The sequence below is a fragment of the Sciurus carolinensis genome, chromosome 2 (assembly GCF_902686445.1).
Source record: "Sciurus carolinensis chromosome 2, mSciCar1.2, whole genome shotgun sequence".
NCBI lineage: Eukaryota > Metazoa > Chordata > Mammalia > Rodentia > Sciuridae > Sciurus > Sciurus carolinensis.
Window position 1 is genome coordinate 68,863,010 of NC_062214.1, and position 25,528 is coordinate 68,888,537.

Below are 25,528 nucleotides of genomic sequence, written 5' to 3' on the forward strand. Positions count from 1 at the left end.
CAACCCTGGCTGGGTACATCCAAACTTACTGGGTGGGAAAAAAAAAAAAAGATAAGCTTCACTTTGTCTAAGCAGCTATCTTATGTTTTTGCATCTGAATGCATTCCTAGCTACCATTTGACAATGCTCAACCAACACCATTGGACACATGTAGCATATGCATAGGGTGTATTATATTCCCCAGTATAATGCAAACTATCTACTCTTGGAGGGGATCTTTTAAACTACTTGGTTAAACTAAACTGCAGCAATTTGATCACTTCAAACTTCAGCTTTTGTGTCAGATGGTGGGCTGTGACTTCAGGACTCCACAAACATGCAAGTCTATGGCTCCTCCAAATCCAAATGTAACCAACCCAGGAAAAATGTGTGGGAGGAAAACACGGTAGGTATTAATAAATAAAGTTGGGCACCCACCTTCCTTAGCCCTGAGCCAGTGGTCACAATATGGACTGGTGTTAGGTGTCCATGTGGGAAGGCATGGCTCTCCCCAGAGTCATCACAGAGCATGTCCCTCAGTGAAGGGGACCAACTTCACATACATAGTAATAACAAGAGTCCCTTTCACAGAGGTTTCCATTTACCCTGCATTCCTCACAACAGCCAGCTGCAGAACTCTATTTTGCCATGATGGTTGCAATTATATTTTATGGATGAATGATCTGACATCCAGGGATGTTAAGTGGCTTGCCAATTGTTGATCAATGTGTAGACAACAGCTCTAGGATTAGATTTAAATCTTCTGTTTTATGTTTTGGCTACTGGCTCTGTTTGCAATAGCTATAAGATCAAATTAGTCCTATAAAATGAAAAAACACACCTGTCTTTATACATGATAGGAAAAATTTGGCTATTATGATTAGAGCAGAGGAGAAAAAAGTTCCACCTTTTGCTTTGCTTTCCCATTTCTGGGATCCCCTTGGAACTCATGCTCATTTGATTAAGACAGCTAGTGTTCTGTGCAACCCATCCTGAGTGAGGCCCAGAGCAAGAATGTTTGGGGAAAGGATAAAAAATTTAGAACCTCCAGGTACACTGCTGTCATAGGAATTAAAAAAAAAAAAAAAAAAAGTGAACATTTGAAATCAATAGGCAAATGGACATTTGTAGAGAGTGGCTATAAGCCCTGACTAGGTCTGCATGCCATAGACCATTCTTCACAAGCTGCTCTGTTGGCTCTGAGATACCAACATAGGCCAACTGACGTGATCTAAAGTTTATTTTCTCTCTAGGAGAGAACCCTTAATTAATTTCAAGTAAAAGGGACCTCTTTTGCATCAGGAGTGGTAGGCATGAGCTCTGCTGAATGTGCCAGGTCAGCAAAAGGCTGAAGGGGGCATTTCACGTGCTGCTAAATGGAGGAGCTACAACCAGTCTCCTAGCTGGGAGCCAGGGATTACACACCGCAGGCCGGGAAGGTTCCTGCTGCACAAGTCATGACCCATCAGTTCCTTCTTAAGTCTGGCTTAACTTCTGCCTGTCCTATCTTAAACTTTCAACAGCTACACCTTTCCCCAAAGGGTCAAAGGTAAAAGAGGCAGTGTATCCAAATGCTTCTCCACGACACCTCTCACTAACTTTGAATTCCTGTTTTTAAAAGTAACCCCTTCCTAGCATGATACCAATGCCAGACTCAGGGAAGACATGTATCTTGCTTCTCTTGGTGTTAATATTCACCATGGTGGTGGTGGTGGTGATGATGATGATGACGATAAGGCTGGCACTATTTCAAGCCTTTGGTTGTTGGAGGTGCTACTAACTTCCATTTTCAAAAAGAAAATGCTAAGGCACAGGGAGCTGAAGTTACTGTCAGTAAAGAGAAGCACAATGTTCATCCCTTCATTCATGAGACTTTAATCTCAGAAGGCAGTTCTGTTGTTTTCCCCATTGAGTGTGTGACTTTAAACTTCTAATTTAAGGACTCCTCATTCATCCATCAGTTCATTCATTTAAAAGCACTTGTTTGATTCAAGCTTTTCTAATGTCAGTGAGGACTCATTTTGTATCATAACCCCATAATATCCTATAACAGGAGTCAGAAATCCTCATTTCATACACAAGAGGTGAGGCACTGTACTGGCTGCTGGAACAAAGTGAGCAAATTATGGTTATTTACATATTTTATCATATTTAATACATTTCATATTGCCAGCATCTCTTAAAACACATTAAGTATTTAATTAGTTTTATTTCCTTTTACAACAATGGCATTTTATTTGTCTTTATAATGTAATTAGTGTAATCTCCGTATTTGTTTTCCCCTGGAGTCAGCTTAACACTTTCTCCTTTTCATTATGAAATATTTTATGTTTCCTTCCAAGTTTTCTCCTGACCAAGTCCTTATTTTAATTCACTTTCCCCATACAATGTGCTCTAAGATGATTTTATTTCAGAAAAATGTCACATCTTCCCTTTGGTACTAAGACTCTCTTCCCATTTCACCACTGTTCCCTATTTTAGTTTAACGTCCTTTCATTTCTATTATGTGTTATGTGTTCCAAGTTTTATATCCCTCCGGCATTCATTTTAATAGAATTAGGAGAATCTATAAATAAAAGCAGCTTCTTAGAATAATGCTTTCATTCTTTTCCTCTCTCCCCACCCCCACTTCTGAAGCATGCCCTAAATTTACCAGCAGACCCTCTTGGGCTAAGGTTCTCCTACAAGGAGTCTGATTGCTGTGTCTTGGCTGCATCTGATCTGGGATGGACCCTGGGGAATATAGTGGCAGGATTCCAACTTAGGATGCCCACCCATTTGGAATCTGCACAGAGTGACTACTGGTCTTGCCCTTCGATTTCAACAAATCAAAAGAGGCTGAGAAGTCCACAGAAAGTCAATAATTCAAATTCTGAAGCTAGGGGAAAAAAAATACTGCAGAGAAAGGAGGAGAAGATAATTAGCAGGCAAGCAACCCAAACTCCCATTGGCCTGCCAGGGGTATCTGCAGCAGGCTTATCTCTCCTCAACAGGAAGGTCCTTCAACTGCAGGACTCTGCTCATTTGCATTTCCTGGGAAGTTACCTCCTGGGGCTGAACCTCTCTGCCAGAGAGCTAGAAGTGAGGGCCTCACTGAGCCACATAATCCTTTCAGGTGCCAATGGGGTCCCAGAGCATACTCTACGGAAGTAAATGCCCCCAAAACCAGATTCCATGGGGATTTCTTTGATGACATCATTTGTTCCATTAAATCCCTAGAAGGCTTCTAATCATCTCTAAACATAACTTAGTGATTATGTCTCCAAGGACAGACAGCATGCAATTTCTTCCAAATCCGGCTCATCCCCACCATGCCCTACCAATCTTTTCCTCCAAATATCTTGTATGAAAAATTTCAAACACAGCAAAGTTGAAAGGTTTGTACAGCAAATATCTATATACCCACCACCCTATCCTACCATTAACATCTTCACGGAAATCACTGTCATATTCCTCTCCATCTATCCACACCCATCAATCCACAATTTCTGGTAAACTCCAAAGTATACTGCAGTATCAATACACTTCTCCCTAAATACTTCAATATACACATCAGTATCAATAATTAAGTATTTGCTTATGGATTTTCTTCTTTTGAAGTAAAATTTACCCATGATGAAATAAGCAAATGCTCATTCTACACCTGTGGGGTTTTGATACATGCATACAACTGTGTGACTCCTTACCATTCAGAAGATGCCATCCCAGAAGTCTCCCATGTACCTTCCTAGCCAGTCCCGCTCCAACGGATTAGTTTTCCCTACAGACTGTTTTCACCTGTTCTAGAACTTTCTATAAATGGAATCATCTAGCTCTGGTATGCAGCTTCTTTCATTTGGTAGACAGTCTATGAGATTCATCCACATTGTGATACATATAGGCTACCTGTTCCTCTTTGTTGCTCATGGTATATCACATTTATTTATTTATTTGCCTATACATGGACCTAAGAAACTTAAAATTGTGATAAACAAATTTTCAAGTAAAATGACCCAGGAAATTCATAATCCTCTAGGGGTAAGAGTCAAACAGAGGCGGCCCCCCAGGCTGCTGAGAACCCAGCAGCAGAACAGGCAGACCAGCCCTGGAAGCGCTTGGCTTGATCTCTCATCAAAGCTTCACAACCAAGAGGGGAAGCCACAGAACAGTCCCTGCTGGCTTGGGAAGGCCTGGTCACAGCAGTCAACATGTCATCTGTTGCTGTGACAGGCTAATGCAGAAATCAAATCGAGTTCAAGGCTAGCAAACCTCTGGACAAAGGCACGGCATTTAAAACAGACTGGGTGTAAGTTTGGCAAGATGACTGTTCCCTCCTGGCTGCATCCATTGTTCCTAACGATCACTGGAGCATCAGTTTCATGCCCACGGTTCATGCAGAAACATGGTCCCGCCTCGAGACTTGCAATCTATTCATGCAGACTGACAGCACGATTCAAATAAAACACAGACCTCTGCGGGGAGAATGGCAGCAGCAAGCATACAAGTATCTGTGGCCTTGGGGGAAAAGGATCTCTCGATGGCAACGTCCAGCCATTGAAAGGCTACACCGGGGAGATCAATGTTAAGGAGGGACCCAGGGAGGAGACTGAGCCACTGCCTGGCACAAAGACGAGCCCAGGCTGGCACGGCCATCGGCACAGTCCAAGTACAAAGCGCCATAAATGACTGATTTCAAGAAAGGAACCGATCGCCGGAAAGTAGAACCAACTTTGAGTCCAAAAAATAAATAGCATTTTCTGTAGCTCTCTGCACTGAACTCCTGACAGGATAAGAAAACAGAAAATATATCCAGGGCTTTTTGTGAGGGATAACCAAAATGGGAAGTGAATTCTCCTGGTTACATTTTGGAACTGTATTTACTTAGTTGGAATAGGGATACTGTTAAGACAAGAGGGGCTCTGGGGTGGGTTTCTGAGTTCTAGTTCCCCAACGTGACATTGCTATAGTCAGTGTATTTTCGTCTGCCTCTGAGGTTTCTTTTGGGTTTTAAGATGATTTAGTGTGAGAAGGAATCAATTTGGGTTTATAATGTTCCTGGTTGACCAGATATCAGAAGATAGAAGACTGCATTCCTGGAAAAACAAAACAAACAAAAAACTAGGGAACACTAATGAGTTCATTTTGTCCAATGACAAAAAATTGTGGGGATGGAAAACATCCATTCCCACAAATGGGTTTTGCATCTTGGGCTGAAATGAAGGGTTTTCAGGCTGGTGGGTAGCTCAGCGGCAGAACACTTGCCTAGAATGCACAAGGCTCTGGGTTCCCTTCCCAGCGCTGCAAAATAAACAAATAAATAAATAAAAATAAACTGAAGGGTTACGAGGGTTTTAAATTAGCAAAGTCATGATACATAAACCTGTTTAAGCATTGAAACTAACCCAGCTTCTTACTTGGGGTTAACAGTGTCACATTCCTGCAAGTGACAAATAAAGAGATGTGCCTAAGAAGACTGATTGTTAATGGTCTTAGTTATCAATGGTTACCTTGATAGCAGGTCAGAATGAGTTTTCTTTCCTTTTTTCAGAAACTGGGCTTTATCAAGAACACAAATTGAGATTTTTATTTGTTTGTTTAAGTTTAAAAAAAGAACAGCAGAAAATCAAGATGTGTGTTAGACCCAGTGCAATGATGGCCAAAAATGGACTTATTTTTCTGTGTTAAAATCTGTCCTCAGACAGACACACCTAAATAAACTTTGACTGGGACAAGGAGGCACTGATCCAGGTACGTGGGGTCTAACAGACACAAAACCACAGGTTTCTGCTATGACCCTCAGAGAGGACACATGGAAAGCTAAAAGTGGCACCATGGAAGGGATCACTGGGGTGATCAAACTCAGTATCTTGCATGCACTATGTCAGCACTCAAGAAATGCTGAATAAAAACAGTGAACCCCCCTACGCTCTTAATAGCATCAGGGTGTTTGCTGAGATCTTGACATCCATCTTGCCATGCTGATGTTTCTCTCTGCCCTTCCACACATCTGGTTCCCCACCTCTCTACCCTGCTCCAGGCCCTGAAGGGTGAGGTCCTCAAGCCCACACCACCTGGGCCAAAGGGAGGTATCAGAAGGAGGTTGCATCTTCCAAGCTCCAGGCCCCGAGGCTCTGCTAATGTTGTCCTTTGTTGCTTCCCGCAGATGGGTCAGGAGCGTCCAACCACTGCTAGTCCCTGGGTGCGTCAAGACCCATTTTTGGTTCGACTGCAGCCCCTTCCTGAGACTTTCCTTAACTGGATAAAGGAAGATGAGTAGTTTCCCAATAGTTTTCCGAAGGGATGCAGATGAAAATATTCATGATCCATCCACCCAAACAGCACCTCCCTTGCTGATTCAAATACCACTGGTCACAAAGACCTCCTGAATCCCTTAGGCAGAAACTGCTCTGCTCTCTGCTCCCCTAAAGCACATTATGTCCCCATCCTACATTAGGTCTCTATTCCTCTTCAATGGTGACTGAGTTCTCGTCTGTTGCAGTTTTGTTTGTCTCTGAGTTACACAAAGTGACAAGCCCAGAGCCTTGCAAACCACACTGCAGATTTTACTTCAAAAAACAATAAGCAGGCAATCAAACCCTCTGAACAAAGTTCAAAGAAAAGTGACTGATGGGAGAAATATCTGCAATGTACTTAAAAACAAGGGATAAACAGTTACAATATAGAACACCTACAAATCACTAAAAGACAACTCAATTGAAAAACTGGACAAAGAATACAAATAAGCAATTCAGAGAAGAATTAAAATGGCTAATAAATACATGAAGAGATATTTAACTTTGGTAGTAATCAGGAAAAAAGCAAATTAAAACAATATAAGAATTGACAAATATAACAACTGGTTATCTCCACCCAAAATTAATAAACCTCTATTCATACACTTCTGGGGACAGTGTCAATTGTCACCACAAACTTGGAAAGCCACAGTCAATGCCTCATACAATGTAGCATGCATATATACTTTGATGCAGCAGTTCTCAACCTTGGGAGCCAGACCATTTCAATCCAAATCCTGGCTGTGGCATTTGTAAACTGTGTAATCAAGAAGAAGTTACTTAACCTCTCCATTACTGGATTTCCTCATCTCTTCAACAGGGATAATAAAAACACCTATCTTATATGTCTTCTAAGAAGATTAAATGAGCCAATGCAAGGAAAGCACTTGGAAAATTACCAGGCGCATAATAAAGGCCAGACCAGTGTCTGCAACCAGCATTTATTATTATGTCTGTTTTTGCTATAATACATCCTATAGAAATTCTCACTCATGTGCCCAGAGAGGCATGAACAAGGATGATCACTGTGACACTGTTCAGTATCTGAAAAATAACTGGAGGCCAATCAAATGAACCTTCTTAGGTAAATGGTATAACAAAAGATGTTGCATCCATAAAAATGTCATAAAACTATTTGGAAAGGATGAAGTACATCTCTATGTACCAGCAAGGAAAGATGTCCAAGATGGTTAAGAAAAGCTAGGTACAGAAGAAAACGTTTAGGTGGATCAAATTTTTGTAAAAAATGAAGCCTCCAATACTTTACATGTGTGTATGTGCATATATATATATATATATATATATATACACATCTTTAAAGGCACAAAAACAGGACACTCATACACTGAGGTGGAAATGGAGGTGCAAATAGGGGAAGGGATGAGGAAAGAATGGGATTTCTCCTCTTTATAAAATTCTATTTGAACTCTTTAAAATGGGAGAGTTGCTGGGTATGGTGGCTTGAGGAGGTTGATGCAGAAGGATCATGAGTTCAAAGTCAACCTCAGCAATGTAGAGAGGCCCTAAGCAACGTAGTGAGATCCTGTCTCTAAATTACAATAAATACATAAATAAATAAGGGCTGGGGGTGTTGCTCAGTGGTTAAGCACCCCTGGGTTCAATCTCTGGTACCAATAAATAAATTAATTAAATAGGAGTGTGTATATATATATATATATATATATATATATGTGTGTGTGTGTGTGTGTATATGTATATATACACACATACATATGTGCAATTTTTAAAATTAATTCTCAATAAAATCCTGAGTTGAAAAAATATTACCCAATCGTGGACTCTCTGCAATGCCAGTGATGTAGGATGGGGAGACAGAAAAATGGGAGAGGAGGCTGTCACCAGGGGCCCAGGACACATCATGGGCACAGGGCAGTGGTGCCACATGGCCCTGACATTCCAGACCAGCAGCAGTACCATTCACCTCCCAGGGCCTCACAAAGAATCCACTGACCCAAACGTCAGGGAAAGATTAAGCAAAACAAGAGCCCACGCCATGGCATACTGATCAGTCATTAAAAATCACACCACAGGATAGTTGCTGACTTGGGAGGGACAAGTTGAAAACTGGGACAATCATTTATATAAGACATTTGCATATATGCAAGTGTGAGTGGATGTCTGTATATGAGCACAAGTATGCATGCGCAAGCGAACGCACACACACACACACAGATTTACAAAAACAGCAAAAAGATATGGTCCAAATTTTAACAGTGATGATCTCTGGCTGGTGGAATTAAGAATTTTTGTAATTTAGTTTTCTTCTGTGTTTCCAAACTTTTCTGCATACATGTATTCTTTTTGTATTATAATGAGAAAGATCAAGTAATGTAAAAGGCTACCCTCTGTGCAGCCTTGGGTCCTCATTAGGCCTCTTCTCTCCTCTGGAGTTCTGCTTTCTGTCTCTGATGTTCAGTTGCACAGTGGTCCACTCTCCTACTCTCTTCCCATGGCATGGGAAATACTGACTGATATGCTGGGGGAGGGGGATCCAAGAAAATCTCCCTGCCCTTAAGAGTCTTAGGACCAACATCTAGAATGTGGGTCTAGGGTTGAGGTGTGGTTCAGTGGTAGAGCACTGGCTAGCATGCAAGAGGCCATGGGCTGGAACCGTCAGCACCATGATAAAAAAAAATAAATAAAAAGAATACTGACCGGCCTTCATTCCTGCATAGATGAGTCTTTGAAGTGAGCTCCAGGCCAGAGGCCTGATTAAAAAGGGAGGATCCTCAGTATAGTCACCCTCACACCAGGAGGGCCACACAAGGCTCCCTTCCTGCCCCCATGCTTCCACCTGCCTGGAATCTACCCTTTCTGATGTAGCCAGTTAAAAAACATCACCTCAAGCTCCCTTGCTGGCTCGGGTACCACCTTCTCTTTGCAGATACAGGTTACGGACACTATCTATGAATTCAAGTTCTCTATGCTGACATTTACCAGGATGACATTTACTAAACTGCAGTAAGTTATTCAAACTCTCTGGGCCCATTTTGCCCAGAAATGCTCATAAGTGTAATGGGGTTTTAATACCAGGACTTGGGGGATTATCATCCGTGTTTGCTGGACGGTAAGGACCTTGTAAGAGCTGAATGGTGGCAATCATGGTGGGGACACTGGAGCTCACCAACCCGGATAGCACTGTAATGAAATACAGTTACAGCTAGGGATGGAGAGGCTGTGTGCACTAAGGACTTGACTTCTTTACAGACTAAACTTCACAGAAAAGTCTCCTACTAAGGCCCTGGGATGGGTCTATGCCTCTTTTTCTACCCGCTCCTTTACTCTCTACATTTCCTTCCCCTTCTTAGGTTTCTCCAGTTCTCTTGTTGGCTTCCTTTCTTCCTACTCTTCTGCCCACCTAGGAGCAAGGTGTTCACCCTCACTTACAGAGGACACTAGGCCAGGATTGTGGGTTCTGCTAGATTGACCAGGTCTACCCTGGCACAGCCATGTGACATAGGTGACAAAGGACTTGATTTGCAAATCCCTGTAGATGACCCTGTAAAATCACTCAGAAGTCTAGTGCTGGGGAAAATGCTGTCCAATGATGAGATACCAGGAAATGTCACAGGGTAGGAAAAACTCAAGTGATTTGACTATAAGGAAACTTCACAAATGTCTGCCACTCACAAACCTCCTGGAATTCAGTAGAAAGGGAAATAATAAAAGTTCCCCTTACTCATGCTCTGAGGATCATTTACCTTTGATGAATAGAATCAAGAAATCACAAGTCCTCATACAAAAATTTCTGTGGTGGTACAAGCCTGTAATTCCAGCAACTTGGGAGGATGAGGCAGGAGAACTGCAAGTTCAAAGCTAGCCTCAGTTATTTAGCAAGGCCTTAAGTAACTCAGTGAAACCCTATTTCAAAAAATAAAAAGAACTGAGGATGCGGCTCAGTGGTTAAGCACCCCTGGGTTCAATCCCTAGTACCCCCACTACCACCACCAAATAAAAAAGTTCTAAAGGTGTCTTGTTCACTAAAACTTCTACGTGCTGGGAATCAGGGTAGGGCCCAAGAAAACACAAACAAGTAAGGTAAAGACACTGACCACAAGATGCTACAGTCTAGCAGGAAGACAGACACCCTTGCATCCCAGGCTGAGTGCTTCCAAGGAGCTCTGGGAGGACACTGCCAGCCCTGCTGAGCAACAGACAGGGCAGGAAAGATCACTTTAGCTAATCTTGATGGAGAACAGGGTTCTCAAGGTAGACTGTATGGGGAATGGGTATCCGGGTTAAAACAACAATAGCAGGCATGAAAGAAAGAAAATGCATACAGAAAGTTTCCAGAACACTAGAGGTCTGGAATAGCTGAAGAATGTAGTAGAAATGAGGACTTCAGGGTTGAGGATGGAGCAGGAAGGAGGGACAGCTTGCTCACAAATGGTTGAATGTATTGTGCTTTGCTGAGCAGGAACTTCTACTCGTTTTAAAGCAGTGAAAGGACAGAATGAGGCTTATGATTCTGAAGAAACTTCTGGTGGCAGTGTGGGAAACAGCCCAGAAAGGATGCAGGGAAAGCAGAGTAGCAGTGATCAGGGTGCTATCAGAGTGCGAGAGGGCAGGCCCATTCTGGGCTGTGGCTGTGGGCTGGGGAGAGCGACAGGCCTGGCCTCTGCGGAGAGGGTCCTTATCTGACAAGAGGGAAGTCTCTCCTCCCCCCTTCATTGCCCTCCTTCACTCTTCACCTGGAGAAGAGTCTGGTAAAGATTGCTGAGGTGGACTTGGGCCTCTCGTAGGCAATAAGCTGGCTCTCTTGATCATTTCTGAGAATTGTCACCAGGATATTTTCATACCAAAGGGGGAAAGTTAAAGTGCTAACGCCGGTCACTGATTTACTTATCTCTATGGTGGAGGCAACCTGACTGACCAGTCTGAGGTTCAGGAGGCTGATCCATTCTGGCTGTTTCTTCCCACTAAGAAGATGGCTTTACCCAACAAGGACTCTGAAAAAGTGATGTCAGCCCCTGGCAGAAATTTGAACGGCCCCAAGGAGGGTCAAAGAACTGACATTGACAGCCCCTTCCTGGCCCAATTCAGCAAGGGGATCTGTGCATAGCACAGCAGAGCCGCCCGTCAGGCCAGGCTGCGGGGCCCTGCGGGGTGCGGCTTGTTTGTGTCCAAGTGGCCAAGGGGTAGACAATGAGACTATTTCTTCCTCTCTGCGGTGCCACCATCTCGACACTGAGGGCATTGATGGGCTGGTTACCATGGTCACCCAAGGCTGCCAATCCCATCCCACAGAGCATGAGGCTCCCGACAGCTGATGGCTATTCATTCTCATTTCTTGCAGGCCTGGACAGGGGGACTTGTGCCTGCCACTGGGTCTTCAAAATTCTCAAACAGCAGAGACATGATTACATCAGGAAGACCCATGACTAGACAGGATGACAGAACCCATACAGCATAAAAGCATATAGCATATATAATGGGCTCCAGAACAGTGCCAGGGCCCATGGGATTATTGGCTCTGCATGCAGCTGACCTGACCTAGAAGAAAAGGAGAGTGTCACAGGTACACATATGAGGATGGATTAGTCACTGACTTCAAAAAACAAGGAATTAAGATTAAAAGGTGGTGGTGGTGGTGTTTCATTAATTAACATGCAAGTGCAGGAGCTTGACCATGATTCTTCATAAAGACCCATGACAATCAAGAAAGCACACAACAAACAGGGGCTGAATAAATGCATGCATGTCCCTTGGCCACAAGCTGCCCTGATGTGAGTTCTCAGCTATCATAGAGGTGGCAGAATTGGAACTGATCTTAGTGAGCAGTCAGAGGACCACCTTTGGACTGGCTCACCCTGGAAGCCCAAAGTCCAACAGCAGACAAGCTAGCAGGCCATAAATAAAAGGGTGACAGGGGCTGAGAGCTCAGAAGGGCACATCCACTAGGCTAGGGAAATCAAGGGAGGTCCACTGATGGACTCAATGGTGGCAATGAGCCAGGAGGGAGGGCTAACCAGGTGGACTGGGAGAAACCCTTCTGGGCAGAAAGAACAGAACAAGAAAGACTAAAGGGAAGCAAGAGCATGAAGAAAGGAGTTCAACAGAGTTGGGGCTGGAATTGGGGCAGAAGGTAGTAGGGTGGAGGAGGAAGCCCTAAAGCAATGCAGGCAGGTGGGAGGCAGGAAGAAGCGGGGGACCTGAGAGCCAGGAGGGTGATAGATAACATAGGCTTGTCATAGGTGAGATGGGAGCCTAGCAGCATATGGAGGCAATGATGGTTTCCAGGGTAGAAGGTGGTCCCCCTGTGGAGATAGGGATCTGCACAAAAGGAGGTTTGCAGCAAAGGGCAATCAGTCTGCCACACTCAGTTTTGAGGAACTGAGTGTGGCATCATCCTAGGAGGAACAGAGGGGTTGAGTCTATGTTTTCTTTTCTTTTTTTAATTTTTATTTATTTTTTTGTTGGCAAACAAGAAAGTTGTTTATTTTCCTGAGTTAAGGTCAATACATAGAACATTCCAAAGGGCCAGCCATCCAACAACTGAATGGCTTAAAAAAGTATCTAATGGTGTCACATGTTGTTAGAAATTGTACAAAGATAGTGTTAGGAAAAAAATCACAGATTGACATATAATGGGTATTAATGTAGAACAAGGGTTCATGCAGTTTCCCTGCTATATTCAATTCTTTTAGTTTGTTTTCTGAGGTATTTTACAAACTTCAGAAGCATGTGCCACTTTTACAAAGATAAGAAAAGGTTTAGATTTTTCTTCTATTACTCTCAATAGTCAGTAAAGATCTACAGTAGTGAGGAAAAATGCAAGGGCACTTACTTTCCCACCAACGGTACTATTTTAGCTGCCAATGCATTAACCTGGGCTGTCAACCAATGTCTACATGAAACAATTTTTCCAAATGTGGAACTGAAGGAGTTAACTTGAAAAAATAATAAGGGACAATTGAGGTCTTACACGAGGAACTATTTTCTTACACGAGTTTATGTTTTCTATCCAATTGGAGAAATGTAAGTTTCAGTGCTGATAAGAAACCAGACTTTCCCAGACAGAAGAATATAACATGTAGACCTGTGTATGTATGTGTGTGTGTGTGTAGGCATGTGGACATGTGCATGTGTTTGCCTGGTGGAGGGAAGAAGACTAGCTGGTGGGGTCCATGTAGATTCATTTGTCATTCATTTGTTCATTCTGGCAGGGAGCTGAAAGGCTTTCAGTTGTTGGACGACTGGCCCTTCACTCAGAAGCAGGAGCAAGACCCACCTGTCAAAGGTGATGAAGGTAGAAGGCAAGTTGGAGGGTGTGGTTTTGGGGCATGTCAGTCACCAGCTTGTCAGAACCCAGCTGGACCTAAGGCCTCATCGCCCTTAAACTGGCCTGGTGACACCTCCCTGCAGGTGTTACAAGGCTCCTTGAGTAAGAGAACTCACATGAGAAATGTCAGCTGGGTCAAGCACATACCTGGGCTTCTGGTTGATACCAAGGCCAAGCACAGACCCTGGGAACCAGGAGAGATACAGAGACTGAGGATAAGTACCCAGAAACACATCGTGTGCAGGGTACTAGGAAGAGGAACCTGGGGTGGGCTGGGGAGGATTCCCAGAATTACTTTTGGGATGGAAAATTAAGAGCTCAGGATGTTCCCAGGATGGCAAGGAGTTGGTGGACACTGGAGAACAGTGTCTGGTCAGCCTTATGGATCTGTGGCCACTAGAAGTGCGAGAGCAGGAAGGGGTCTTGGTGTGTCCAGTCTTGCTGACTCTGTCAAAAGCTCAGTGTTTCTGATTTGCTCCCTTGGTTTCTAACTAGAGAAACTCAAACCTTTCTCAAGGACCAGTCAGGCTTAATTCTGGGTCTCCCTTTGGACAAACACTGCCTTCTGAGGCCTTCCTAGCTTCACATACTGCAGCTAGCTCAGCTTTGGTTACTTCTCCCCACCCTAGTCCTAATGACTCAGGAGGGCAGTTCACTCAATTAAACCCTGTCTGCTGAAATATGTGACCAACTGAGTAAAGATGCGAAATGAGAGGGTATGACACAAGCAGCTTCAAAATCATAATCTCGTCTGTGTCCCCCACTTCATACCCAGAACCTCTCCCAGGCCAGGTCAGTCATACAAATGGCTCTTGGCTCAGAGCACATAACACCAAGAACATTCAAAAACTAGGTCACAGGTGACTGCTATTCTGAGATTCTCCTTGTTCCTATCAAGCCCCCTGACACTCTGGCTGGAATACGTTCTGGCCATTATTTTAACACCTGGTTAAGGCCTCAGCTGGTTTTTCATTGTGAGAACAACCTGTCTGTATCATGACAATTTTCCTCTGCTGACAAATGGATTCCACGGGTCCACCTGAAATTTTGGGCCAGGTACGTCCTGCTCAGCAGCTATTTTAAGAAAACTATTTAAGGCAAGTTCAAAATCATTTAAGGCTCTTAGATCTTTTAGGGCCCTGGCAGCCAGCCTGCCTTTTTATGTTCAGACACAGAACCAACAAATTAGCTCAATACCCCAGGCAAAGCAAAAATCCAAGGGGAAGTATGGTGTTTAAATGCCACCCTTCAGATAAACATCACTTCCAAAAGCTGTGATTCAGGGTGTAGTGAGTATCTTGTTCTCTCACATAAACAACTTGCCTGTTCTCAGAGTCATCAATGTCAAAGGTAACGATGCACATGGACTGGAATGACACCCCCTCCCCTGCCAGGAGATGAGTCAAGGGAGAATGGAACATGGTAGAAGGGAAGGACAAGGGCTGGGAGCAGGGTTCCTGGGCTCTGGGTGCAGCTCTGTCCAAATAGCCATGTGATCTGCAGCCAAGCATTCTGTTTCTCCAGGTGACCATTCCTTGACAAGCAGATCCGCTCAGGCTGGAAGACCTAAAGCAAGGAATTCTCAACCTGGGTCCAGAGACACCTATGTATCCACAGATGTGCTTCAAGTGGTCCAGGAACACCATAGCATATATATACAGATATATATATATATATCTGTATATATATATATGTGTATATATATATATATACACACATATACACACAGATATATATATGATGTACTTTTCTTACTTTTAACATTTTATTTGTGTATAGGTGTGTATGTGTGCAATGTACATGTCAACATATATACGTGTACATATAGGCATGTGAATGCACATGTATTCATTCTCATATGTACTGTTTTCTGATATGAAGAAAGCATAAAATGTCTAAATACAATTTTGTATATTCATGTTTGCATGCAACTGTCCTTTAATATTCACAGGGGACTGGCTCTAGAATTCCCTCAGGTAATAAAACCCATAGATGCTCAAATCCGTTATATAAAATGATATAGTATTTGCACACATCCTCCTACATACTTTAAACCATCTGTAGAAGACATATAATCCCAAAATAATGTAAATACTATGTAAGTAGTTGTTATACTATATTGTATAGGGAATCAAGATAGGAAGAAAAGTCTGTACGTGTTCAGTTCAGATGCATATTTTCCCCCAAACACGTTCAATTCAGGGTTGGTTAAGGCCAGGGAAAAGAAACTCAAGGACATGGAGGGCATGCACATGTGTATCATGAATGAGGAAAAATGCCGGTTGTTCATCTCTCTCCACAGCTTCTTTTCCTTCTCTCCCATCTCAGAGGCTACTACCAACTACAAGTTGATGGGGATCCTTGTAACCCATGCTTCTAAACTTTTGCTACATCTATAAGCATCCATAAAAAATACACTATTGTTTTGTGGATTTTTAAAAGTTTACATAAGTGCCATTGTGTAGTATATCTGCAGTTTGCCTTTTTTAACTCAACATTCTGAGATTTATCTATATAGATATATATCTTGGTTTATTCATTTGTAACCACTGTATAGTGTTCCATGGTGTGACTTTTGATTTATTTCTCCATTGTTCCACTGGTGAATATTTAGGTTGTTTTTTCCTTCTTAAGAAATTCCTGAAAGCACATTCCTATATCAGTCTTGCTGTGCATGTGTGCAAGAGTATGCAGTATGAGCTTAGATGGTGACTTGCTGGTGCAATGCAGCCTTGCCATACAAGCCAAAATGCTCTCCCAAGTACTTGTACCAGAATCCACCAGCAGCATCTGAAAGTTCTCATTGCTCTACCTTCTTGTCAACTCTTGATGCTAATGCCTTTCCATGTTTGCCAATCTGATAGATGTGAAATGGTATCTCATCATTGCCTTAAGCTGTTGTGCTGCTGTAACTACCAGTGAGGTCAAGCATCTTTTCTGCTTATTGGCTGTTTGGATCACCTCTTTTGAACTCTCTTCATATACCTCCCCATCTTACCTGACGTTTATCTTTTCCACATCAACTTAAAATTTTTAAAATACCTGATGCACCAATTGGTTTGTTATATCTTATAACACTTTTCCTAGTCTACTACTTACTTTTAATTGTTCGGATGCCTTTGTGAATATAGAATATTTTAATGTATCAGTCCCTCCCTTTTTGTATTACCTTCTTTTACCATTTTGTTTAACAAATTCTTCCCATTCTCAATGTCATAAAGGTATGCTGCTCTATTTTTTTCTAAAAGTTTTATATACTCAGGTCTTTTAACCCTATCTGGAATTTATTGCTGTGTTATATGGGATGAGAATCTAATTGTTTCTCCATGTGGAGAGTTGGTTCTCCTAGCACCATGCATTAAGTGGTCCATCTTTTCCCGTCCATGTGTAATTCTCCTGCTCACACATACAGGTTCCCCAACATGTTTAGTGGAGTCCATTCCACTGACAGGATGGACCATCACTAGGCCAGTGCTGAACTGCTAGGATTGCCATAGCTTCCCTTCTTGCTCTTCCTTTTCAGACTCATCTGAGGTATTCTTGGATATGAATTCTGAAGTTCCTGTGTGGATTTCATATTCCACATGTAATCCATTTGGGTCTTAAACAGAATTACACTGAATTAACAGATTAATCTGGGAGCAACTATGATATTTAATCCTTCCATATACGAACATAATGCATCTCTGCATTTATTCACCTTTTTTTTCCCCCCTCAATCTTTCCTTTAAATGTTTTGTAATTTTCAGGGGCTGGGAATGTAGTTGAGTGTTAGAGTGCATGCCTAGCATGGACAAGGCTCTGAGTTTGAACACTAGCACCATTAAAATTTAAAAAAATTTTTTTCAATTAAATTTTCTCCATAAGCCTCCCTTTCTTTTATATTTATTCCTATCTTATAGTTTTTATACTAAAATTAATTATAATTTGTTTTATCTTTTCAGATAGATATCACTGTTGTATAGGTAGTTAGTATTAATCTAGTAGCACACTGGACTTTCCTTTTAGTCTAATAGTTAACCTTTAAATTTCATTGGATTACCCAAGTTGTTTAGTTGTGTGAACTGTCAGTTTGAATCTTCCAAATTTTTATTCCTTTTATTTTCCTTTTTGGCATTATCTGGAATGCAGACTAGAGGGGGCAAAGGGTGGCTAGCTTTTATTATTCCTGATGACACATATTTTTTAATGGAAAGGATCCAGAGACTGTATCAGATCCTGAAAAAGAGCTATGATTCCAAAAAAGTGAATAACCACTTATCTAAATTACCTTTGAACTATGTTAGATAAACTGAATCAGGTTATCAGTTGTGTGAAATAAAGTAAAACAGTCAAGCAAGAACTCAGAGCACCAGTCATGGAGGGAAAACCGAGCTGTGGTTCAGGCAGGTATAGAGCATAATACTAATTGCTCATCAAGGATTTGGAGAGTCACACAAAGGAGATCTCAGACCTGAGAATACAGCAAGAGACAGAGCAAGAGCGCAATTGTCAGGGGTGACACACGCTTACTGTGTGAATAAAAACAGCTTCCCTCCCTTGCTTCACCCCCATTTACTCATCTATAAATCAAAGGTAATAACATCTACATCTTATTTATGAGTCACAAATTCTCCTGGTTGAAAAAAGGCAATAAGCTTTTTAAAGAGTTCTTATTGAGTGGGTAGAGGTTGGAAAGCTCCAGGCCTTTTCCACATTAGCAGTGCACTTAGAGGTGGGGACAGAAAGCCGGTTTGGGAATAAAGAGTAATAGGCCTTCCTTGAGTAATCATGCCCAGGCCTTTGAGACAGCTACTATCCCTAACAAAGTAATCCTTCAGTTTGTGAATGTCCCAGTGACCCCGCCAACACCATGACTGCCGACCAAGTTGAGTGATCAGGCTGTGTAGAGTTCACCCTGGCTACACTGAGCAGAGCTGGGGACACCCTCAGAGACACCCTGGAATGTTCTGAATCCAGGGTTACATACAGGGGGAAACTTCTCACCCCCAGGCAAAATCAGGAGAGCAGACTTTATGAGAAAGCAACTTAGTCTAACAGTTGAGTTAAAGGCCTTGCCTGATCAGGGAGGGGCTGAAGAGTTTTATTTCTGGGGACAGAAATTTCAAGAGAAGAGTTGACTGTACCTCTTTGCCTATCTCTTGCAATATCCAAGAAGTTATGGTTCAACTTCTCCTCCGCTCTGTTCTTTTAACTATAGGAACCTAAAACCCAAGCACTTTGTAGTTTACCATGCAGTTTAAGAGTCACTTTTAGCTGAAGACAAATTGCCAGGCCACCTGGGCAGAGCAGTGAAGTGTGGCAGGAGCCAGGGAGCCTTTAAGCAAACAGGAGGAGTGCCTTCTACAGTCTGGACAATCAGCCAGGGAGATTTGAAAGCTACAGAAACAGTGCTACCCAAAGGCAAAATCTTATATCACAGAATGTTTGAGGAGACTTGAGGGGGTCACAAAATTTTTTTTTAAAGACATACAAAAGACATGAGTATGTTCTTTCAGATAAACTCAACCACTGTGTGAAGTTAACTTCAAAAGGCAGAATCTACCTGTCCAGGAGGTCTTACACCCTACACCAGCAGTATCAACATCTGATTTGAGTTGCAGAAGAAACGTTAGATCAGGGCTGCACCACACTTTGCTGGTTTCTGTCATGGATAATGATGAAACTAAATTTAACACTGCCTGGCACTAGGGTTTGAGTTATGAGGCGGTGCTTCCTTGTCATTTCACTTGCTCCTCTCAGTGTGTAGTTTGTAGATTTGTAAACTGCACTGAGTGGTCCCCTGGTGGGACTGCACACTTCAGCCTGCTGAGGTCCTCCACGGGCCATAAATCCGGATCAACCCACCCCATCAGCCTTCTGTGGGGTTACAACAGGAAAAAAGGGGTCTGCCTTGGCAGTCCTTCCGAGCTATGCAGCTTTCCTGCCCAAGGCTCAGTTCTTCTTACTAGATGAAGATAGTGATAGCCCGAGGCTGTGGGCGAGGGTGCTTCTGCCTCCCTGAACCATAGCTTCCAAACACCGGGTCTTCCAAACAACATTGGATCGTCCCAACAACCGCAAGCAAGTATGCATTGTCACCATCCCTAGGCATGCTCAAGTCAGGGAAATGACTTCCCTAAGGTCACACGGCTAGTATGTAGACAGCTAACAAAAACAAAGCACACTCTCTAGGCTTAGAAAGGTTTAACGGTAGCCCCCCAACTCTGCCTCCAGCCCCTGGGTCCTACACTGCCCTGAGAGCCTTCCTGAAAGGGACTTGCCTCTGGACGCCGGTACCAGGACACCCTGCCTCCCAGAAGCCGCTAACACGGGGAAAACGAGTCCGAGACGCCCAGCCACGCGCATGTCACCTACCGAGCTGCTGGCCTCCCAAGCGCGCGCACCGGGCCCAGAGTCCCGCGTCGCCCGTCGAGGGCAGGGGGGCCGCGTGGAGGAATTAGGACCATGAAGAGATAACTGGGTGAACAATGGGGACAGCATCGGTGAGCGGAGCGCGACGCTCCAGAGAGCTCCCTAGTGCCGCGCTGACAGGCAGGTGTCCGTGCCGGGCCCGCACCCGAGGCCACACTTCCGAGCGCCAGAGCTGGGCGGCAGTGCCAGGGGTCCCACGTCCAGCTCGTCTGGGATGCGTAAGTAGCCTACCCGCGCCAACTGGTCCTCTCCGCTGGGTGTCCCACGCGCCGCACTCCCAGGAGACTCCCCGCGGGGTGCCTCCACCGCCCCACTAACGCGCTGGCCAAGCCGTCCCGGACGCCTTCCCACGCGGCGCCGCAGGTCGGGCTGGCGACAGAGGCGCCCCCTCGCGCGTGCCCGCCGGCCGCCGGGAAAGTTTTCGGCGCGCTGGGTTGACCGCACTCACCTGGCCTAAGTTGAGGTAGCCGTGCGCAGCGGCCACGCGGTCCGCGGCGGCCGGGCCGCCCAGCACTTGCACTGCCCAGTGGTTGGTGTAGACGGGACGCGGCGGCGGCGGCGCGGAGCAGGCGGCGGGCAGCGCGAGCAGCAACAGCCAGCGCCAGGGGCGCGGCGCGAGCTGCCGGAGCCCGGGCCCGCCGGCGCCCCTTGCGCCCCCTGCGCCCGCAGCGGCGGCGGTGGCGGCGGCCCGGGGCGGCGGCCGGGGCCCGGGCGCAGGCGGCGCGCGCGGAGGCATGGCAGCGGCAGGCTCGCGCGGCGCCCGAGCGGCGAGTGCGCCGGGGGGTGGGGTGCCGCCTTTTAAAGCCGCTCCACGCCGGGGAAGCGCCGCCGCCGCCGCCGCCGCCGCGGGCGGGAGCGAGGGAGGAGGAGGAGGCCGCGGCGCGTTCCCGCCCGCGCGGCCCGGTGGCGCCCCTGGGCCCTCGCTAGTTCGGCGGGGCTCCGGAGCCCGCGACCAGCCCGGGGGCTGGGCGCAGAGGAGGCCCGAAACGCCCCCCACCGGGGGAACTTCTCCGAAGACTTTTGGGGCTCTTGGCACACAGGTCTGCCCTGAGCGAGAGCCTTGTCCCTGAGGTCTGTTAAGAACCCGAGGGTCTTTGGGCATCTCAGGTGAGTTCTCCCATTCCCCAGAGGAGTTGGTTTCCGCTGATGCCTTCCCACTGATCGCGCACCTGGAGGCTGAACTCATCCTGCTGTGGTTCCCCTAGGCCAGGGCAGCCTTGCCCGCCTTAGCTTGCAATGTGCAGGGTCCTAGGGAAAAAAATCTAGGAAAGAGCTGAGAGTGTTCCAGGACCGGGCCTGATTGAAGTGGCGCATTATATGGGGCAAAGGCGTGAGGGCAATTAGCTGCATTTAACTAGTTTATGGAACTCACCTGGAGAGGCAGACTGTGCTGGTGAATCCCCAGACTGACCACGGAGCATTTGTGTGATCTTGGGCAAGTTATTTTCCTTGCTGAGTAGGCACTCCATCTGCAAAATAGTGGTAGCTGTAGTTCCTAACCCATATGGCTGTTTGAGGATGGCATCAGCTCTTGCCATGCAATCAGCTGTGATAAACATTTTGTTTTGATGAGCCCAGGGCCTGCCACCATGTAACAGGTAGTCCCTAGATTGTGTATACTCAAAGCACCCACTGAGCTGGGACCAGTCAGTGGGAAAGTGAGTTGAATCATCCTTACCCTGCTGCCTGGAGCAGCCTGATATCCAGTAGATAATTATTTGGAGTACCCTGGAGAATTATGGAAGTGTTCGAACCAAAACAAGGAATGATGAGAGGTGAGGATGTCTGCAAGATCTCTTATTCCTCCCAGGACCCATTGGTCCCAATTGACTCCATACAGAAAGCAAACTTTCAGCCTGATTAATACAGGAGGGGAAACAAAACAAAATCAAAAAAGGCAGAAAAGGCCTTGAGGTGGGAAAGAAACTGCTTATCTAATGCTCAGATTCCAGGAGCAGTCTCTGGTTATATAGTGCTATGCATAATTCACTTGCTTGAGTCTGTGGCTTGGCAGATGGAGGTAGTGTACCAGGGGCAAGAGAGGGTAGGGAGAGGGCAGGATCTGCAGAGATGGCTACCTGAGGGCCTTTCCAGCCTCCCTTTCAGGAGTCCTTGGGTTTCGTAACCCACATGATTCATCCTTTCTGCAGGCGTGAGTCACCCTAATGGAGGTGGGAGAACAGGAGGCGTGGTGGGAGGCCCAACCCGGACAAGACATATCCATGTTCACAAGGGCCCCTTGAAACCTGAGGATCCGTTTCCCACATGGCCTTCCCTTTTCTGCACCAGATACACCTTGCTCTCCCCTGGCCAAGCTGGGTCCGTTCCGCAGGGAGTCACTCCAGACCTGCCCACGCTGCAGAATATAGGCCCCTTGTGTCACTACCTGGTTGCTTAGTGAATACTGCCCATTGGAAAGACACAAAGCCCTAACACAAACTGGCCAGTGCTAGAGGAGAAGGCCACACCTGTTGGGCAGAAACAATACTCAGAACCCTCAGCTTGGCCTATCTTTGCTCAATATTGCCCTGACTGCCCAGCCTGCTGGCCCACAGAGAAGGGACACTGGACTGAATCAGAGGTAGAATTAGAGGCCTTTCTCTGTCTTTCTCCAGCAGTCCCTCCTAGCCACATGTGTCACTGTGGCCATTGTTGGCCAGCCCTGTCTCTTGGACTTATCCTACTCCTGTGTTGTACTTCAAGTGTGTGGTCTGCTTCAAGGATATTGCACACTGTGCATAATCTAAGTAATTATGAAGCAATTCATGTCTCTCAAGAGAGTATCCCCATGAGAACAGTGATTTTGACAGGAAGAGATAGGGTTTTTCCATAATAATTTGGTAGATTAAGGGATTCAGCCTACTGAACTGAGAGGAGACTAAAATGCCTCTGAATTTTTATTTGGAGGGATCTGAATTTATTTTATCAACGTCTGATCTTTTGGGGGCTAAACTTTCCATTTGTCATGGAAGTACCTGGGCTATAGCTTGGCTTCAAAATTGTAGGAAGACCAGCTTCCCAAAATGAACATCCTAAATCAAATCACCTACTCTGAGTTTCCTATTGATTTACACAGTGACAGGATTAACTCAATCATAGGAGAACCAACCCTTTGCATTGTGATAAGATCTGTAATAAAACTTGGCTGGTCCTCCTGCAGGGAGGGGATTTATTACTCACTTGAGCTCCCGCTCTCCAGATGGCCCTGGCCATCCCATTCAGCTCCAGGGCCAGGGGAGCCTACTGCCTTCCTAGGTTGAGGTTGGCCAGCCTGGGAAGGAACAGACACAGACCAGAAAGGTGACTGGAGCCTAGCTTTTATTTCAGAAAATGTTTATAGAGAGATGTGATACTTATACAGCATCTTCCCAAACCAGAAGAAGGTAGGAATCTTCACCAGGAGTGTTAAAATTGTGTTCTGGTGCCCATGGCTGACCCTTTTACAGAAATTATAGGATTGCCCAGTCTGGGTCCAGCATCATCCATTCAACCAAAACCAGTGGAGAGCAGAAGACTTTGCTCTACCTCATGGGGATGTTTTGAAACAGAATTTGATTCAGAATTACCTCCATTTAGGCACTAGACAGTTGACTGAAAAATTGCAGTGTGGGGAATGTGCTAGGTTCAGTGGCCATGGTGGTATCTCCCAAAGAATGTGTGATGGGCATCACCTTCAGGACACCAGCGAAGAGCTTGCAGTCTTCTTGCCAGAGAAGTCTTGCACCAGGCTTCTTACTTGTGTGCAGCCTCAGGTGAGTTGCTTCAGTTTTCTCTGCTGTAAAATGACAATGATGTTGCCATCCCTGTGCAGGGGCACTGTGAGGATGATAGGAGCTGACTGACGCAGAGTCCCTCACCCAGAACTCGGTGCCAGCAAGCACTTCGTAAATGGGAGCAACAGTGACCACTGCCCCAGCTGGGCATCAGGAACTCCCCTGTGGGACAGAGAGGCTGGGGCTTCGTGCTGTGTCCCTCTGCATTGCTCACAGGCACCTATCTACATGTACTGTCTTCCATCATGCCACTTCTCAGCGTTTCACATCCTGAAACCCAGAAACATCTTTCAGTTAGTGTTTTCCTTTAACCACTGGTTGGGACTGAAATTGGGTTCTCCAGGGAGGGTTTGTGTTTGCTTCTGCCAGTGTTGTGGTGGCACCAGCTCTCGGGACTCCTTGGGGACCACTTGGGTAGTACGACTTCAGACTGAGAATCAGCTTAGGGTTCCAATGATTGGTGTAGGGATTCCCTCCCTAATTTTCTCCCCTTCCTCCAGGGCAAAGGAGGAGACCAGACAGTTCCTTGCCATCCCTCTCTATGTAGTGGGTTTATTTCTTTTTCTTCTACACTGAGAGTGTAGCCTTTCATTGTCCCAGCTTTATTGAAGTCTCCTGTGACACTTCCCATTCTTGGACATTTTTTTCTTTCTTGGTGATACATTAAATAATGATGTACTTTCCAATCAAGAGTATCTCAAATTTGATAACATAGTATCAATGCCTTCAAGATATATCCCAGTAAAGATACCTATTTAACTCTCTCAAATATATTTGCTTTTTTTTTTTTTAACCCTTGTGGCAATGATCATCCTACAGAAAAGATACAAGGACTACCGCACACTCCTTTCTGGGGGAAGATGTGACCATGAGGGGTGCAGAGGGCATGGAGCAGCTTTCACCCCACTCTATGCCTCTCCAGTTAGACTCTCCCTTTATGTCTAGATCCTACTTATCTCTAAAAAGAGACTGTAAAACTGCTTTTTCTGACAAACAGTTATCCTGGATCTAGCAATTATGTATCTCAGCATTCTTTTCATAAACTCCCATGTAGAAATTTAGTGTCAAACAGGTAATTTAGGGGCAAAAAGCTGAAATTCCCTGAGGAGCTCTTCCTCAACAAGAATGAAAACTTTGCAATGTATCTGATTTCCTTTTTTGCCTTGACTTCCAGGATGCTCCAGGCCATGTGTGACAGAAAATCACAAGTGTTTATTTCCTCCCTCTTGTAACAGTTAGGAGGACTTGGGTTACAAAATACTAGAATGCTCAACTAAAAGGAACATGAACAATAAGTACAACTCATTGTTTCACAAACAGGAATTTGGTGGTACATGGCTCTAGAGTTGTCAGTTCAGCAGTTCAGAGATCCCAGGACTTGAGATGGCTTTTATATACTTTGCCTAGCTTTCTCCTTCTGTTCCTAGATGACTGCTGCAGATTAAAGCATCATGTCCTCTCAAGACAGACCCAGTGGAAGAAAGAGAAGAAGTGGCCTCCTTTCTCTTGAATGTCTCTCATCTCCTTAGCAAAGAAACACCCAGAACCCCCGACCATTTCCTCTCAGGCTCCACTGACCAGAATTTGGTCGTAGACCCTCCTTCTGCAGTCAAGTAATGATTGCACTGTGCCCAGGGTTACCCAGGTTGCTTTGAATCAGTTTTGCTTTTCTTCTAGGGAAACATTAACCTGAGCATTTTACTGCTCTAAATGGCACAAAACCAGGATTCTGTTAGCAAGAGGCAGTTCCAGGAGGGCTGCTGGCGGGTCCCCTGTGGGTCTGCCAC

At 45.0% G+C, this 25,528-nt stretch overlaps 1 protein-coding gene across 2 annotated transcripts in view; it reads right to left on the bottom strand.

Moving 5' to 3' along the window:
- The window catches only part of Pcsk6 (proprotein convertase subtilisin/kexin type 6), a 181,108-nt gene extending 160,404 nt beyond the window's left edge, over positions 1-20,704 (bottom strand). For both annotated transcript variants that reach the window (XM_047539423.1, XM_047539422.1), the window contains exon 1: positions 20,417-20,704. In XM_047539423.1, coding sequence (XP_047395379.1) covers positions 20,417-20,704 — 288 coding nt within the window. The remainder of the gene's footprint in view (positions 1-20,416) is intronic.
- Between the last annotated feature and the right edge of the window lie 4,824 nt (positions 20,705-25,528).